At 37.4% G+C, this 18,749-nt stretch overlaps 1 protein-coding gene across 5 annotated transcripts in view; it reads left to right on the top strand.

The window, feature by feature from the left end:
* Positions 1-14,468, top strand: part of LOC126262879 (protein enabled) — a 217,278-nt gene extending 202,810 nt beyond the window's left edge. For 4 of the 5 annotated variants that reach the window (XM_049959753.1, XM_049959751.1, XM_049959755.1 and 1 more), the window contains 5 exons: positions 2,487-2,575; positions 5,484-5,947; positions 10,521-10,688; positions 11,367-11,622; positions 11,875-14,468. In XM_049959753.1, the coding sequence (XP_049815710.1) occupies positions 2,487-2,575; positions 5,484-5,947; positions 10,521-10,688; positions 11,367-11,622; positions 11,875-11,903 (1,006 nt within the window). In that variant the 3' untranslated portion in view covers positions 11,904-14,468. The remainder of the gene's footprint in view (positions 1-2,486; positions 2,576-5,483; positions 5,948-10,520; positions 10,689-11,366; positions 11,623-11,874) is intronic. The other variant, XM_049959754.1, reaches the window with a different exon arrangement.
* Positions 14,469-18,749: the final 4,281 nt, after the last annotated feature.

The raw sequence follows: 18,749 nt of genomic DNA, 5'->3' as shown, positions 1-18,749 counted from the left end.
AATTGGGATAATCACTGGAGAACTAAGCTACACTGAAGTTGCTAGTTGTTGAGCCAAGTCTTAACAAGGTATCTGCGTATACCTTTCAGTATCTTACATAATTTCATTTTGTTAATGAATTTGAATAAAAGTTTAATGTCACTGTTTACTATCACCAAACCCATACCTTTTTTTATAACCTTTCGTCGGAAGCTGCTGGTAGCAGTTAGCTCCACTCCATGACCAGTAATAATTGAATTACTTCCCTAAAGTCTGACCACATAGGTTAATTATTATTTGACCTCTCTGTAGCTAATAGTACCACTGATGTGATAATTGGTAGGTTCAGGCCACGTTAGTTCATAGCCTGACCTAGCTATTTAAGCATGTAAGACAGAAGTGCTGAACAGTTGCTCTGTTGACTAGCACTAGTTGGGTATGTGTGGCTTCTAAATGATTTGTCACATCAGGATACCTGTGCAGTTAAGTATTATGTATAAAATTAAAGTCCCTTTGACATCTTCATAGTGCAATTTTTATAGCCGGGCTTTATTGAAATTTAATGTTTGTGAATAAATTTTGTTGTTTTGACATTTATGAAGTAAATATGTATATATTTAGGTTCCACATTTTCATTTTTCTTTTGTAGACCTCGATGTATGGAGGACTGAAATGCCTTAAAAATAATCAATGAAACACCATGCTATTCAAGAACCGTTCTCTTGTCAAGAATTGTAATAATGAAAATTCAGATTGTACGTAATAAACAGAAATGAGGAAAGGCAACTATTCACAAGTAACTAATTGATGCATGGTGCATAAAGGTCCCAATATTTTTTTCTAATTTTACATGTCTCTTCATAAAAAGATGCAAATATATTTTAAAAAATATGCACCAAGAGGCATTGTGAATAAAAATGAAAAAAAAAAAATCGGTTTTACTTGTGGGAATTCTGTTGCATTTTGGTGTGTGTGTTTTGAGGAAGTCACACACACATAAAAAGAAAGAGTAAAAATACATGTAAGATATACCATCTGTGCGTATGTTTCAACTCTATGTGTAACTTTAAATTTCAGAAGTTTGTAAAATTCATTAATGAAAATTGAAATGAAGGAAATTTGTGTCCATAAAAGGGTTTCTTCTCTGTCATAATTTGTGAATGTATACACATTTTTCCTTAACAGAATAAGAGACATTTTGCTTTGATGCAGTTTGTACGCAAATGAGTCTTTGTTATTGACCTTTTAATGACTTCAACAAGAAATACACATGGTCTATGTCCATGATAATTATGGTCTTTGCAAATGTTTGACAAGAACAGAATCTTATAAATATTTGATGCTGATGTGGAGTCCTGGTTTACTGATTTGAACAATGATAAGTTTACAAGCCACATTGAACAAAAAATATATTGTCACGGTTGTGTTACATTGTCATTAGCTGAGATAAAAGTCGCCAAGAACGAGTTTTGGTCATTTGAAGTCTAAAAATGCAAGTCCTCAAAGATATGAGCAGTAAAACTCCATAGAACAACAGCTACAGAGAACAAACAATACAATAAGTAGCACTCAGTATTAACCGACATGGCACAAAATCACATTTGTAGCACATAAACGAGTACAGTCTGTTGCTGGTGGCATGGCTCCTTTATTCTTTGCTGTTACCATATGACTCATTTCTGGCAGGCTGGTCATGTTGTCACAGTCCTGGCAGTGGTCTGTGAAGTTAAAGTGCACCTGGGATCTCATATGGTTTGTTTAAATCTTCCTCACAGTGAGACCAGAATTTAATATGCAGTAACTGTAATTTCAGATTAAGTAACTGGCACTTGCTTCAAGAAACGATCTGCATATCACAAGATCTGAAAGGAAACTATAGAACTCTGTTAAAACATTATACCTGCTTAACAGAACAGTTAACATAGGCATTGAAAAAGGACAAGAAAAAATTTGTGACAAGAAATGTAAGTAAAAGTAGGGTTTGTTGGTCAAGAGTTGAAATATCTTTCCCATTTCACATGATGGTGTTATTCTACTTACTTCAATTGCAGTTGTTGTATCCTTGCCTCGTTTGGACAGTCTCTCTCTCTCTCTCTCTCTCTCTCTCTCTCTCTCTCTCTCTCTCTCTCTCTCTCTCAACATAAATCACGTTTTTAGCTTTTGGATCATTAGTCTTTTACATATATAGACCAAAGGTAAACATGTAAAAAATTCATAAGGGGGTTGTTGAAGGAAACGTCCATTTGTGCTGTGAATCAGGAAGAGGTATATATGCTACAGATAAGGATCAAAAAGCAATGGTGAGCTATAATCCATTGTTTGTGAAGAAGATTTCAACAATTACTGTGAAAGGATTAGGAAGTTAGAAAGCTTTTTAGTTAAGATGTAGAAGATATGTGTAATAAGAACAGAAATTCATTTTTGAAACCTGTTGCCTTTTGTTCTGTTACTGATATATATTCATGAGCAGTGATGATAATGACAGCCAGATAAAATTTTCTTGACAGGACAATGACAAGGGAAGATGTAGCAATCATTCAAGAAAGAAGAATGTCAACACAACAGCCACAACAAGAACAGCAACAGCGACAACAGCGTAAGTGTTACTAATTCTTTATTTTTGTTTGGAATGGCATTGCAGATGATTATTTTGAGTACCTCAGAGCATGACACCAGTGGCTGTTCAGATTGCATCTATCACAACCAGTTTCACAGTCAGTGTAATAATAGAAGACCTTAAATCACATGTCTTGCTCTGCCATTTTAAAATAGCCATTGTGACTTCATTTGTATGTTTCATCCTTCTTTATGGAACTGAAAATATATAGCCTGTTTACTTGTACAAATGTTGCTCTGGTATGCCACTCAGAACTATTATTGCATTATTTTTCTATTTTTTTGTGTACATACATGATGCACACAGAATAGCACATCTGGGAGTGTTAATAGTGCTTCTTCATGAGAGGAGAGAGAGAGAGAGAGAGAGAGAGAGAGAGAGAGAGAGAGAGGTGGTACATTGGTAAGACACTGGATTTGCATTTGGGAGGACAGTGGCTCAAATACTGATCTAGCCATCCAGGATGATTTTCGTGAAATAAACACGACCAAATTCTTTCCCCAGCCTTAGCATTTATTCCTTTTCCAATGATCTTGTGTGTTAAACCCTAATCATTCTTCCATTCTTCACAAGAGAAGTGAACCAAGTTACACACATATGCAGACATAGCTACATTTTATTGAATTGGCATGAAAGGTCATTAGCAAAATTGTTCATTTTATGAGGGTAAGGTAGTTGATCTTGTGATGATAAACTGTTTAGTGTAGGTCAAAATGGTCCATGTGTTTTGACAGTCCCCTTTTTGGTCAGTGTGCTTTGTCCAACCTTTTCCTGTGAGTAGTTTCCATGCCTGAAACTGAGTTGTTTTATGGTTGGGAAATAACCACCCTTGGATTCCATAAGCTTGTCATCAGACTCAGATCTTGTTTTAGCCACAAAATTCTTTAGTTTGGGTAGGTAGACATCATAAAACGCCAAATCTGTTGAATAGGGTGGGTTTAGATGAAACTGTACTCTGCAGTGAGACATTTTTAAAACTTCTTGACAGAATAAAGTTGTTTACTGAACTGGGACTTGGATCTTTATCCTTGCCTTTGCGGGTTTTGCTTTTTCCAGCTGATCCACCTAGTCACAACCCACATTCACAGAGTCAGTTCTGCCAGTACTCCTCAGTTTTCTTTTTGCCCATGTACTATTTGGCAGTGGACTATATGTTACTTTAGATACACTTTACTTGTGAAGGATTTGCATAAATGTTTTATTTTAAAAACTGTTCATAAACTATTGTGTTTCGACCTTCTGGAGATTTGGATTTAGTGCAATGGAACAACTGTCTTGTGCATGACATATGTTGAGAGGTATTCCCGAATTCATTTACAGTATGTCAATCATAAAAATATTTATATTGGATTAATATTATGGTGACCTGTTGATGATAAGGTTGTACACAAGCTCAAGATTGGAGAAGAAAATTGGTCACCTACTTTCAAAGGAATAATTGTGATATGTGCTTTAAGTGACACAGGGAAATCACAGAAAACATAAAGCTAAATGAAAAACTGGTGATTTGAACCAGCTATCTCCTGAACGTGAGCCTAGTGTCTTAAGACTGCACACGTTTGCTAATTTGAATGTACAGTATCTACTCGAAAACAATAACATTGTTTTACGAAGGCCTTATTGTAGATAAAATTCAATGTATCTTTCCGTACTGATACATTGATTAAACTGAATTTCATGTAAATCGTCTGAAGTCCTTTACACAACTTACATGAAATTCGCATTTAAAGAGGGCCACCTGCTAGTTTTGCTTATATATTTTCCCAACAAAGTTGAAGACGTGTAAGACAACAGACACATGAATCACTTAAGTACATATCTGCAGAAATCATTTAAATAAAAATTTCATATTATTTTGTTTTGATAACTTTCTTGATAGTTTCTGATGTGTATTCTTTTTATGAAGTTCTTAACTATTTATTTTTATGATATCTCCAGCACAGTGTACATGCAGAGTGCAAGTAGATAAAAATGTGCAGTATTTGAAGTTTTACTTTAATGAGATTTTCTGCAGAAACTATAAATATTAAGCACCAGTGAGTAATTAAGCCATAGGCCTCTTCCAGCTGGTTGACTGCTGTCTGTAAGGCGATATAAGGAGCGATCTATGATCGTGGGACATGTGATGAGCATGTCACCAATCCCTCCAATCATTATTGCCAGTAGATGAACCCTGAGGATGCTGCTGCTTCTTTATTTGGCCTCATGAGGCCTAATGGACACTTTTCCAGATCTCTCTACTTCAGGAGAAATCTGAGGATGTACCAAGAATCAAACGTGGGTTCTTTTGCACTGAAGCCAGTGACACTAACCATTTGGCTATGCAGGAGGTCAAGTAGTAAGATCCGAACAAAAAGAGGAAAACAACTGCAGTTTAATTTTCTGGAGCACTGTCGTGTGTTACCAGTCCCTGATGATTTTACCCATTATTTATGAATATCTTTAAAAATGACATTATGTAACACTGTAAGCTGCAGTTAAAGATATTCTTTAATATTTTAATGCTTTTGGAAGAAGCTTGTGGTGTTGCATGGTTATATTTCTGAAGCTCATCAAAGCTGTGGAACACAACAGACTTTAAATATTTTGGATATATGAATATGTTCATTATGCTTTTCACAAACAGTTTCATATATCAGTGTAACACACTTAAAATTAGAAAAAATACTTTCTTTATAATGGATATGTAATACCAGATGCAGACACGTTTTGTGGTCTCAGTGCAGCCTTTTGGGTTTCCATTATAATAATTTATATACTGATACAATCTAATGTGGACATAAAATATTTAGTAGAGGAAGTTTACTTATTCCATTAGAAATATTTATTGTAAATTAATTATGTTGTCCTTAATATTGTATTATTCACACATTTTCAACCTCAACAGTTGTCGGTGGCGGTTCTTCACCAGGAAGCTCTTCACCCAGTAGCACTGGTGGGCCGCCTCCTTGTCAACCACCACAGCCCCCACATCCTCCTGGGTCTGGTCTTCCTCCGGGTCACCATAGGGCATCATCTGCGCCGCCGGCTCCTCAGCCCCAACCACCTCAGGTGGCTCTCCAACAGCAGACGCCTCCCGGTGGTGCTCCACCAATTACGACTGTTGGCGGCCCACCTGCACCTCCCCCGGCACCACCTGCTCCCCCCGCACCACCGTGTCCTCCATGGCTGGGTGGTGGTTTACCTTCCTCAAATGTGCCGCCAGCTCCTCCTGCACCCAGTGCCGCACCACCTCCACCACCACCACCTCCAGCTCCGAATGTCACACGATCTTCTAGCAATGATGGGCAAGAACAGGGATCGTCTCTTGCTGCCCAGCTTCAAAGTGCTAAGCTACGCCGTTCGAGCAAGGTAATTTATTGTCTTGAAAGATTAGCTGAAGCTTATTGTTCATTTTAAGTATGTTTTTCATTTATGTGATGCTCTGTAGGGAAGGAAAAAATGCTGCATTTCATCAAGTTGCCCAACTTACATTTTTGTATCTCAAGTGCTGAAATCTGTATTTTTCTCATAGGAACAACTTCATAGTTAGTGCTCCTACCAGAGGTATTAATATTTAAAATACGGTTTACAGTATCAAATGACTTAATTTGTAATAGGTTTCTGCTTGGTGCTTTCTTCAGACTATGTACTCAAAGACAGACAGCACCTATTTTCACCTTCTCCCTTTGCCAATAGTGACAAAACAGTAACCTACATACAGTCCTCTCAGTTATGTACCCTATACAGGCATATTTAGGAATCTGTCTTCCTACACTACAAAAGAAAGGTTATTTTGTCTACAAAGGAATAACCTTATCTATTTAGACAGCTGAACAACCCCTTAATCTCTGTTTCATCATGCACACACTCTCTCTCTCTCTCTCTCTCTCTCTCTCTCTCTCTCTCTCACACACACACACACACACACACACACACACACACACCTCCCTCCCTCCCTCCCTCCCCCTGTGCTGTCACCTCTGAGCCCTTCATCAGTGTCTGGATATGATTGTTAACTTTTGAACAGAAAAAAAATTTAATTTCTGTTCGTCTACATCAGTTCTGAAGTGCTTCATTGATAACTTTCACATGTCGGTTTCATTTAGATATGAGTGCAAGCACTGTCACAAAATGTGTTAAGGAAATTAAGTTCATGCACACCTTGAACTGAGACAAACAGACTACGATAGCATTCTAATTGAATGAATGTCTTCAGTTTTTGTCAAAGCTGAGAAATACTTTGCAACATTTCTGAATCTGTGGTGGACCGAAGTGTTTGTAATAACATACTAAAACCTTTAGATTTTTGTGGGTATTACTCAATTTGCTCCTGTTTTGTAACATATTTCATTAATAAGTATAAACTGCTAAAATCAAGTCATTCTGTTTGGAACACACTATATGTTCGTGGAGTAACACAATCTTTATTTGGGGTGGTGCCTACAAACTCATACGACTTGGATTTGATTCACTTTTCAGTTTCTAGTTGTTTTGTTCTCCTTTGATGGAACACTCAAAAAGGAGTTCTCTTATATCTTAACACAAAAACCCCGAACAAAACAGTATACACACACATTTCTTGAAGTTTCCCTGGCAAATTGAATATTCCTTCATATTTTAGCCATTCGTCTGGGATATTACTTATTCTTGTTCAAATATTTCAGCTGACAACCTTACAGCCATTCCCAAGCTGAATCGCAAGATTTTTAAATAACTTAACACAATACTGTGAACTAAAGCTGTGAGTATCAGAGATAATACTGTTGATAACAAGTATGTCAGTTGTAAGTCAAATTTTATATGTCTAAGAGAAAAACAAAGTACCGGTATGAAATGAGCTTTGAGATACAAATGTGTCGATAGGGAACATTTGTTGTGAACAAGCCTTAATTTTTTTTTTCTTTGGTTGGTATGACATCTGTCGAAGATATTTAGTATACATCAAGTCATGGAACAAACATCATCATATGTTTTCATCGTGTTAACAATGTCGAATATTGTACCAGAAAGTGATGATTTGCAGATAGCATTCATTTCTTGTTTTCATTTGAAAAAAAAGTGCTGCAGAGTCGCTTCGAATGCTTGTCGAGGCATATGGTGGTCATGCTCTATCAGAAGCTACATGCAAAAGATGGTTTCAACGGTTCAGAAATAATGATTTTGATGTAAGAAATGAAGAACGTGGAAGATCACCAAAAACGTTCGAAGACGCCGAATTGCATGCAATATTGGATGAAGACGATACTTCGCGTCAGAAGCAAATGGCAGCAATGCTAAATGTTGCACAACAATAAATTTCTGACCGTTTGAAAGCTGTGGGAAAGATCCAAAAGTGTGGAAAATGGGTGCCATATGAATTGAATAAAAGACAGATGGAAAACCGAAAAACCATTTGTCAAATTTTGCTTCAAAGACATAAAAGAAAATCAATTTTGAATCGAATTGTTACTGGCAATGAAAAATGGATTTATTTTAAGAATCCTAAATGGGAGAAATTGTGGGTTAATCCGGGATAACCATCAACATCGACTGCAAAACCAGATCGATTTGGCAAGAAGACAATGCTCTGTGTTTGGTGGGATCAGAAAGGTGTGGTGTATCATGAGCTTCTAAAACCCGGTGAAACTGTGAATACTAATCGCTATAGACAACAAATGATCAATTTGAACTATGCATTGATCGAAAAAAGACCAGAATGGGCCAGAAGACATTGCAAAGTAATTTTTTACACGACAATGCACCTGTACACAAAGCAAAACTGGTTGAAGATACAATCAAAACACTTGGCTGGGAGCTGCTACCTCACCCGCCGTATTCACCCGACTTGGCCCCTTCTGACTACCATTTGTTTTCATCAATGAGACACGCATTGGCTGAGGAACACTTAGATTCCTACGAAGAAGTCGAAAATTGGGTGTCTGATTGGTTTGCTTCAAAAGACGAACATTTCTATTCCCGTGGTGTCCACAAATTGCCAGAAAGGTGGTCAAAATGTATAGAAAGCAATGGTCAGTACTTTCAATAAAATGTTTTTACTTTTCAATTCAAAATTAGTGTTTCATTTTCACACACACACACACACACACACACACACACACACACAAAATAGAAGTCATTTCATACCGGTACACCTGGTAAGTGCAGAGTCATGAAACCTGCAGTGCTTATGAAGTATGTGGTTGATTATTATGCATGGCATATGTTGGAATGTCAGGCAGTGAGGACTTGGAATAATATTTCCACTGAGAGCGCAAACATGAAATGAGGGGTTTCCATAGTTTTTCGAGCTGGAAAACCTCATCTCTTTGGATCAAGTTGTTTGCCAATTGTATATCCACAGCTTCCTTGACCAGTGAATACAAATAGGGTGAGGCTCTGGCCAATATCTTACTTGCTTATAATCCATGGAATGGATGCAGATTTATTGGGCTCTAAGAGGTGGGTGTATTGCTGGTGTTCAAAGCAACATTCTTGTGCAGTGTGTATTGTTTGTCATATGTAACTTTTACCACACTCTCAACGAATTACATATGTACCCAGACTTCCTAAAAGCAGCTCATCTTTCACAGATCCCAGAAAAGCTGCTGTCTTGGCCAGTGGAAGGAAGATCACATCCACTTTATGCTTCTTTATTATTCATGCACTTTACAAAAACATTTCCCACATATGTTAGAAAGGCCATACACTTCTCTCTTCTTGATTAAACAGCCAACCTGTTGTACAAAAATATTAGGTACATTGATCTAGGTTTCAACACCTACTAGGGGTGTCTTCCTCAGAATGAAATTCCTTGAGAGTGTGGTAAAAGGTACATAGGACAGACAATACACACTGTACAAGATCAATGCACTGAACACCAGCTATACACCCACCTTCTACAGCCCAATAAGTCTGCAGTGGCTGAAAGTCTTATTTCCACTCATCCTATTGGGATACAATGGTCAAGGAAGCTGTGGAAACACAATTTGCAGACAAACTTCTCAACTGACATGAGCATTTTCAGCCCGACAAATCATGGAAATTCCTCCGTTCACGTCTGAGCTCTCAAAGGAAATGTTCTAAGTCTTTGCTGCCTGGCATTCCAACATATGCTATCCATAATAATCAGTAACATACTTCATGAGCACTATATTTTTGCTGGCTCTGTGCCCGTTTTGTTTTACTCTTAGACATGTAAAGTTTTTTCTATGGTTGATGCTCGCTACCAACAGTCTTTATCTCCAACGCTTGCACATTTACTCTGAAGTATTGTGTGAAGTGATTTAAAAATTGTGCAACTCATCTTGAGAATGGCTATAAGGTTGTTAGCCAAAACATTGAACCATAATTAATAATGTCCCAAATACGTTCCTGGAAGATGATAGAATCGTATACACACAGTCCACGCCAAGTAACAAGCCCGAGCTGTCAAATTCATAGGCACTTATGTTGACCGTTCCAACACCGGCTGGTTAAAGGCAGTATAACTTCCTAAGTATGTCTGTGTCGGCAAATAGAAATTGCCAATTTTTGGTACCTATTAAGTTTTGAGCATAATGTGTACAAGTAAAGTTTGCTGATTTATGAATGTTAACATCAATTCAACATTATCCGTAACAGATCCCTTGTCATAACCTATGCATATGTAGTGAAAAAAAATTGTGATAGAGACCTGTCCCATTTACAAGAGTTACTCGAATTCCTCACTCCCCACATCCTTTGAAACTCATTGAAATCAGAGGGATATATATTGCCATTCCAGTCTTGAGATGTCTAGTTAACAAGAAACATTAATTTATTGCCTGACACAGATTTATTATAGGTAGAAGTACTAACATCCTTTTTAAGTTGCTTAGAAGAGGGCAGCCCTCGCATGGTTTGTCAGCAGTGATCAAACTTTGTTTTTACAGAATAGTTTTTCTTGGCAGAGTAAAAGATCAGAGTCGTTTACTTCTGTTAACAGCAATCAGCTGAAAACAGTGGATCAAGTACCAGTAGCAGTGGTAGCAGTAACTATGGAACTATTGGGCGCAGTGGCATGGCGAGCATGACTAGTATGATGGATGAGATGGCAAAGACACTGGCTCGCCGCAGGAAAGCTGTTGAGAAGAAAGAGCCTGCAGAAGCACAGGTACATTGGGACACATAATGTAAATGAGATATCTCTCGTAATGAAGTGTGGAATATCGTAGCAGAAATAATAATAATAATAATAATAATAATAATAATAATAATAATTGGGGACATGTGTTAATAGTGCAATTTCTTTTCCATTTGTATGTTATATTGTTTCTAGTGACAATGAGAGGTAATGGAAATGATTTTTATTTCACCTACTTCATTTAATTATTGTGTGTAAGTTGAATAGCAAATTTCAACAGGATTGAAGTGGTAGCACAACTAGCATCCAACATTTCTTGTGTGCATACTGCCTTGCTATTGGTGTAATGGAGTAAAAATAATAATAATAAAACTTTTCTTGCCAGTTTGGTTGATACTATGACATAGGAACTGGTTCTGACTGTGCCATAGGAATAATTGATAGAATTTTCAGTTGAGTAGGTAAGGTTTGAACTTCAGATCGGAAGGTGCTTGTGGGGAGAAAATAAATAAATAGCAGACATAAAATTCATCTAATGATGACAGGATTGTTGATTGAACTTTTTATCCTCATGCTGTGCAAGGCACATCAAGGCACATGTGCGTTTTCTTACCATATCACTAGTTGTCTTTGAGAAGGTGTGTGTGTGTGTGTGTGTGTTTCTTTGTAGTATAGATCCTGGTTATATACATACAAAAATATTTTCAGGATAGTGATGCTAGTCAGGACAAAAAGTCATGGGACAAAAGTGCTGGTAATGGAAAGTTTGCCAATGGTTCTGGGTCAGAATCACCGAAGCCTTCTAGAAAACGCTTTGGATCCTCTTCAGAAGAACAAGGAATGAAAGTTAATGGCGTACAAGAAGGCACAGGCACTGGCTGCACTGACCTAGAGAGCTTGAAACAAGAAATACTCAGAGAAATGAAGAAGGAAATTAACAAAATGAAGCAAGAAATAATAGATGGTAAGACCAGCTTTCCACATATATGCAGATTAGTTCTCTCTCTTCTCTTCTCTTCTCTTCTCTTCTCTTCTCTTCTCTTCTCTTCTCTTCTCTTCTCTTCTCTTCTCTTCTCTTCTCTTCTCTTCTCTTCTCTTTTCTCCCCCCTCCCCACCAAATGCAAATGGTTAACATATGATGATGTAATTGATTTTAATTGCTAAAGTTAACAGTATGTATAAAAACATAAAACTGTTACTTTTTTTCATGTTTCAGCTTTGAGACAGGAGCTTAACAGAAGATAATGGCCGCTACTTAAAAAGTCTCCAAGTTCCTAAGCCAGGTCGTTTGGTGCTCCCTTCTCTTCCACACCCTTTGTCGATTTGGCTTTTTGCGGCCTATGTCGCAGAGTTAATCACTGCTTTTTGGTATGTGGCCAACATATGTTGGAGGAAGAGGCAGTTGTATCATTTCTCTACAGGCTCAGTGCTGTTCCCCCATACTCCAGCCATATAAATTCCAAGTGATTAGTAGTATATGTAAAAGTGGAAAATATTTAATGGTGATATTATTCAGTCTGCTGCAGTATGAGAAACAATTTCAGTCAAACTTGCATACTATTTACTTTCCAAATTTTTTACATAAAGTATTTGTTTACATTTCAGTACTGATATTTATTTTTAATGTGAATAAATGTATTGTAACATTCACTGTGTTTTGGTTGTATCATGGATTTTCTGCTTCAATGGGAACATGTGTCTGATATTTACTCTTTTTTGTAGACTGTTGAAATCTCATTGCAAATAAATGTTGTGGGATGTGGCACGTATGTTCATACTCCAAAAAAGAAAAAAATAGAATTGTTTCTTAAAAAACAAAAAAAGAGCAACTGACATAATTAAATGCTTGCAGGACCTTGCAGGGTTATATCAGGTTTGTCCATTGCCACTCAACCTAGATTAAGGCAGTGGTCAGCATTGCATCTGTCCACAATCAGTAAGCACCATTGCAGTGTCACTACTACAGATTGGTTTCATTGTATCAAATATTATATATTAATGTTGCCATGCTCCTCTGTGTGTGTGTGTGTGTGTGTGTGTGTGTGTGTGTGTGTGTGAGCGCGCGCGCGCATTGTGAGCACTGTTGATGAAAGCAGAGGGGAGGATTGGTGTATTTCATCCAGTATTCATTGTTTTTATGTAACTGCCCCAAAAGACTTGTGAAGATGTGTATCTTTCACACCTACAAAACAGCACAAGCTTGTTTTCTGAAATTTGTACAGTAGTATTACAGAATATTCAATGATCTCACTATGTTTTATGTGAGTTGACTGTTGGCTGAGTACATATAGCCTTGATTGTGAAATAAGTATCACCAAAAAATTTTGCGCATACTCAACAGTAGCTTCCTCTTGATACTGTCTGTTAAGACATATAAATAAATACATATATATGATCATCAGTGTTTATAAGTAAATATGTTTGCTGGATAAATGTGTAAAGGATAATTTACTGAAAAGATAATGTAAAATTTCAAATTTTACTGTGTGAGTGTGTGTAAAAGATATAGTTATGGATTTACAGCCATTTTTACATTCACTATTAGGCAACCATACTGCAGCTGGATCATTTATGTTGATAAATACCTCTGCATATTCATTACATCGTACAAACAAAAATCCTACTTCTGGAGCAGTTTCAGGCCTTTAATTTATTCCTTGCAGGTTCCAAGGAACTACTCAGAAGATATAAAAGAGAAAATGGCTGTAGCTTTGTTTGTACTGTATAGGTGTGTGTAAATGTGCTGTATTGATTGTCTAAGATGACAATTGGGCTCTTGCAGTTTAAGTTGATGCTGTTTTTATTGCAATTTATTCATAGTGCAGTCAGTGTATATGTGTGAGTGTGTGTATATAATATAATATGGTTTTGACAGGCAGCAATCAGGCGCATGGATTTATTTGCATTTATTTAACAGTGTTTACATTTAGGTACATAAGTGTATTATATAAACAGCAGCATTATTTAAAACTAAATGACATTCCGGAGACAACAGTCATTCCTTAGTGATGTCCAGAGTCATAGGAATTTGTATTGACATGGAACTGAAAACATTTGAAAATAAAAAGTTTTTGAAGTGATCAGTTATTACATTTAGACTAATCATGAAATTTATTTATTTTATATAGCATTGTAACTGATTATAATATGCTCAAGAATTTACTGTGGTACATGCCTTGTGAAATTATTACAAACCTATTTGATACCAATCCCCATTTTTCAGTTAAGGGCTGATTGTTTTACTTTTGTATAACAACATACTGTAGTTTGTAAACACGTGTAGTATATAATTTCTGTGAATATTGTTTGAATTATAAAAACCCAAACTGTTTCGTTTCAGTATTATTAAAAATAAAAAACCACACAAGACAAACAAAATTAAGAAGTACCACTAGCTACAAAAATTTGCCACCGAATGACTGTGCTTCCAGCAGGTGTCTCCTGTGGTAAGTCTTGGTGGTTGTCAGCACACAAATGTTTGTACAATATATATATTCTAATTTCTGTGAGTCAGTAACATTTCTCAGAGGATAAAGTGATTTGTGTTATGTCACCCTGTGATTTGAGAATGTTTCTTTAAGCACAAAGGAAGTTGTAGAAAATCATTTTTGATATGTCTTCTATATTTGTAAAAAAATAATGTTTTAATTGAAACATCTAAGACATTTAGAAATTGTTTTTAATATTATTTGTTAATATATTTATTTTACTTTTTTTGTTAATACCTGTAATTTATGCCAAATATATTTTGACTGTGTGAAATATTCTTGGACTGTATATTTGTAGCAGTGTTCTTTGTTTATATGCAAACTTTATTAAATAAAGTCAGATCAGTAGACAAATGTACAAGATTATTTCATCTACCCAGCAGACTTTTTCATGTGGGGCTGATGCAGCCTTAGATTGCTTACCCTCGGTTATTGTTCTTACTCGATGTAATAAATATCTCTTGAATATATATATTTTTTAATAATATGTACATGAAAAATCTTTTTTGAGTTGGGGCCAATTGGTTCAGATGTTTTTCGAATGGGAAATTTAAGTAGAGATTAACAGCCAAAATTCTTTTAATCTACATGGTTTGTAATTGTCTAGCAAGATTGAAAGAATGAGGGTTGGCTGCTTCTTCTCCCTTCTCCCTTCTTCTCTCTCTCTCTCTCTCTCTCTCTCTCTCTCTTTCCAGCTCTCTGCTATTTGTATTTCAGAAAAAAAAGCAATGTTCATAGATCTGTCCTCCTCTTGCTCAGTATCTGGAAATATTAGTAGATGCCTCTAGAAATGTTGAAAGACTTTCCCAATTGTCAACAGAGGTTATACCACATTCTGTTTCTTTGTGTGCTAACAGACAATTTGAAGAATTTAGGAGAATTGTTGTAAACACTATTAAAATATCCCACTGAAGAATCCAAATAAATCAAGTCTTTCTGATTATTATCTGGATGCTCATTATGATCTGAGGTACAAGACCAGTGTTGTGGCACAGACTCAGTTTTCAGTGACTGAGAGTCTGTCAAAATAAGGGTGTTGTAGAGACTAATGCAGGCTGTTCCATCTCTGCCCCTTGGGGCATGGGTGCCTGCAAACATTTGCAGGGCAGTAACCAGACAGAGACAGATGGCAGGCTTTTCAGTGCAGTCAGATGCACACAGCCCCACTCACTGATGTCACAAAACACTTAATTTACTTAATTATGACCCTTCAAGGGAAGGGTCTACTAATTACAGACTTGCAGAATGAAATTAATGCATTCATGGACAAGCTGATTCTATTTCAATGGCTTTTTTTTTTTTTTTTTTTTTTTTTTTTTTTTTTTTTTTAAGCCTTTCAACTCCACAATTACCTCCAGGCACCTATTTCATGGTTTATCAACAAAACATTGTGCAACTTCAACAGAGTTTTGAGACAAGTCAAAACCCTGAGAATTTGGCAGTTTTCTCATGAACAGGAGCAGCAACATAAGGGCGAGCATTGCCGTGAAGAAGTTTGGCACTTTCAGTGTTAATGCTGTGACAAAGGGAACAACGCAACTTAACCAAAGTTTTAATGTAGGCTGCAGCATTCACAGAGGTCCGGCATGCAGCATAGTTCCCCAAAACACCCCATGCATATCCCAGAACACACTGTCACATGTGCTTTCCTTGCAGATTGAATCACTTAGAATTTTTGTCTTGCTGGGGAATCAGCATATCTCCATTCCATAGAGGCCTGCTTGCTTTCAGGCATATAGGTAGGTATACACCCATGACTCACCACCAGTGATGAGTCCTTTCAGAAAGTCAAGCCCTTTAGTGGCATAAGACGTTAAGTGATTCAAGCTTGTCATTATTCGACGGCCCTTGTGGTTATCTATCAGGTTTGTAGACACCCAGCGAGTCCTAAGAGTCTTAACTTTACAAAATTTCACCAGGTCATGAACAACATTATTGTACACTGCACCATAGGAAATGTTGAATTACTGCGATGATTTCCACACCTGGCCATTCAAAATTGCTGCCTCAATGGATCCAACATTCTGCAGGGTTGCAGCTGTTACTGGTCGCCAGGTGTGTGGCGAATCGCTAAGGTTCACGGGGCCCTCTTAGACGAATGCACACCACTTGGTGACATTGTTTCAGTCCATACAGTCATCCCCATATATGCCACACATGTCCCTTTGAATTTCACTTGGTTTATGCCCTTTGGCCCACAAATATCGAACTACTCTTCACAAGTGGATGACGGTAACGTGAGCTTCATGTTTGTTTCATATTTCAGGCTTCTCTCGCTAGAGCTACAAGTGAAAACAAAATGCCCTCTGTAGCACTAACTTCAAACTATAGCATCACAAAATTTTGACATTTCAGCTGCAATAACAGAGGAGAACCTCCCTCCCCCATGAACCTTGCCATTGGTGGGGAGGCTTGTGTGCTTCAGTGGGGTATCTGTTGGGAGGCCAGACAAACGTGTGGTTCCTGAAGAGGGGCAGCAGCCTTTTCAGTAGTTGCAGGGGCAACAGTCTGGATGATTGACTGATCTGGCCTTGTAACACTAACCAAAATGGCATTTCTGTGCTGGTACTGTGAACGGCTGAAAGCAAGGGGAAACTACAGCTGTAATTTTTTCCAAGGGCATGCAGCTTTACTGTATGGTTAAATGATGATGGCGTCCTCTTGGGTAAAATATTCCGGAGGTAAAATAGTCCCCCATTCGGATCTCCGGGCGGGGCTACTCGGGAGGACTTTGTTATCAGGAGAAAGAAAACTGGCGTTCCACAGATTGGAGCGTGGAATGTCTGATCCCTTAATCGGGCAGGTAGATTAGAAAATATAAAAAGAGAAATGGATAGGTTAATGTTGGATATAGTGGGAATTAGTGAAGTTCAGGAGGAACAAGACTTTTGGTCAGGTGAATACAGGGTTATAAATACAAAATGAAATAGGGGTAATGCAGGAGTAGGCTTGATAATGAATAGGAAAATAGGAATGCGGGTAAGGGGCTTGTTGACTGGAATACTCTCTTTCAAATTCTGAAGGTGGCAGGGGTAAAATACAGGGAGCGAAAGGCAATTTACAATTTGAACAAAAACCATATGGCAGTTATAAGGGTCGAGGGGCATGAACGGGAAGCAGTGGTTGGGAAGGGAGTAAGACAGGGTTGTAGCTTGTCCCTGATGTTATTGAATTTGTATATTGAGCAAGCATTAAAGGAAACAAAAGAAAAATTTGGAGTAGGAATTAAGTTCCACAGAGAAGAAATGAAAACTTTGAGGTTCGCCAATGACATTGTAATTCTGTCAGAGACAGCAAAGAACCTGGAAGAGCAGTTGAATGGAATGGACAATATCTTGAAAGTAGGATATAAGATGAACATCAACAAAAGCAAAACGAGGATAATGGAATGTAGTCAAGTTAACTCGGGTGATGCTGCGGGAATTAGATTAGGAAATGAGACACTTAAAGTAGTAATTGAGTTTTGCTATTTGGGGAGCGAAACAACTAATGATGGTCGAAGTAGAGAGGATATAAAATGTAGACTGGCAATGAGAAGGAAAGCATTTCTGAAGAAGAGAAATTTGTTAACATAGAGTACAGATTTACGTGTCAGGAAGTCATTTCTGAAAGTATTTGTATGGAGTGTAGCCATGTATGGAAGTGAAACGTGGACGATAAATAGTTTAGACAAGAAGAGAATAGAAGCTTTTGAAATGTGGTGCTACAGAAGAATGCTGAAGATTAGATGGGTAGCTCACATAACTAATGAGGAGGTATTGAATAGGATTGGGGAGAAGAGAAGTTTGTGGCACAGCTTGACTAGAAGGAGGGATCGGTTGGTAGGACGTGTTCTGAGGCATCAAGGGATCACCAATTTAGTATTGGAGGACAATGTGGAGGGTAAACATTGTAGATGGAGACCAAGAGATGAATACACTAAACAGATTCAGAAGGATGTAGGTTGCAGTGGGTACTGGGAGATGTAGAAGCTTGCACAGGATAGAGTAGCAGGGAGAGCTGCATCAAACCAGTCTCCGGACTGAAGACCACAACAACAACAACAACAACAACAACCACCAGAGGAGGACAAAATTATTGTGCATTACTTTCCGAACCTGCCTCATATATGTGATAATTTCTTGTGCAAATGTGAATTAATCTTGTGCTCAGATGTGAAAGTGGGGTTTTCAATTTTGTTACAAATATAAATGTTTGAGCACAAATTTTGTCTATCAGCAGTAAGATTCAGGCTTCATTTTGTTTTTATGAGGCAATGACTATAATTTGAAGAGCACGCAGTTCGCAGTGTGGTGATTCGCTGTTATCCCACAATGAGCCTGGATGATAGTGGGTGACAGTATAGAAACTGGTAAAGTAACACTTACTCTCACATACAACAAAAGTTAGTAAAGGGGAATTTGAAGATTGGGCCTGAAGAATTTTGGAATTCTCAGGGATATCTCTTGATGAAATATTGCTTTCAACTTGCTAGAAAGTGAATTACAACAATTTAGCACTTTTTTTTCAGTTGCACCAGATATTGTACCTTTGGGAAAGCAGTTAGAAGGGGCTGATTTACAAAATTGCACTTTGCTCAATGACAGATATTATATCATACTAA

This window comes from Schistocerca nitens, chromosome 6 (assembly GCF_023898315.1).
Source record: "Schistocerca nitens isolate TAMUIC-IGC-003100 chromosome 6, iqSchNite1.1, whole genome shotgun sequence".
NCBI classification, from domain to species: domain Eukaryota; kingdom Metazoa; phylum Arthropoda; class Insecta; order Orthoptera; family Acrididae; genus Schistocerca; species Schistocerca nitens.
The sequence above is the reverse complement of the archived record's forward strand: the minus strand, read 5'-3'. Positions and strand labels throughout refer to the sequence as shown.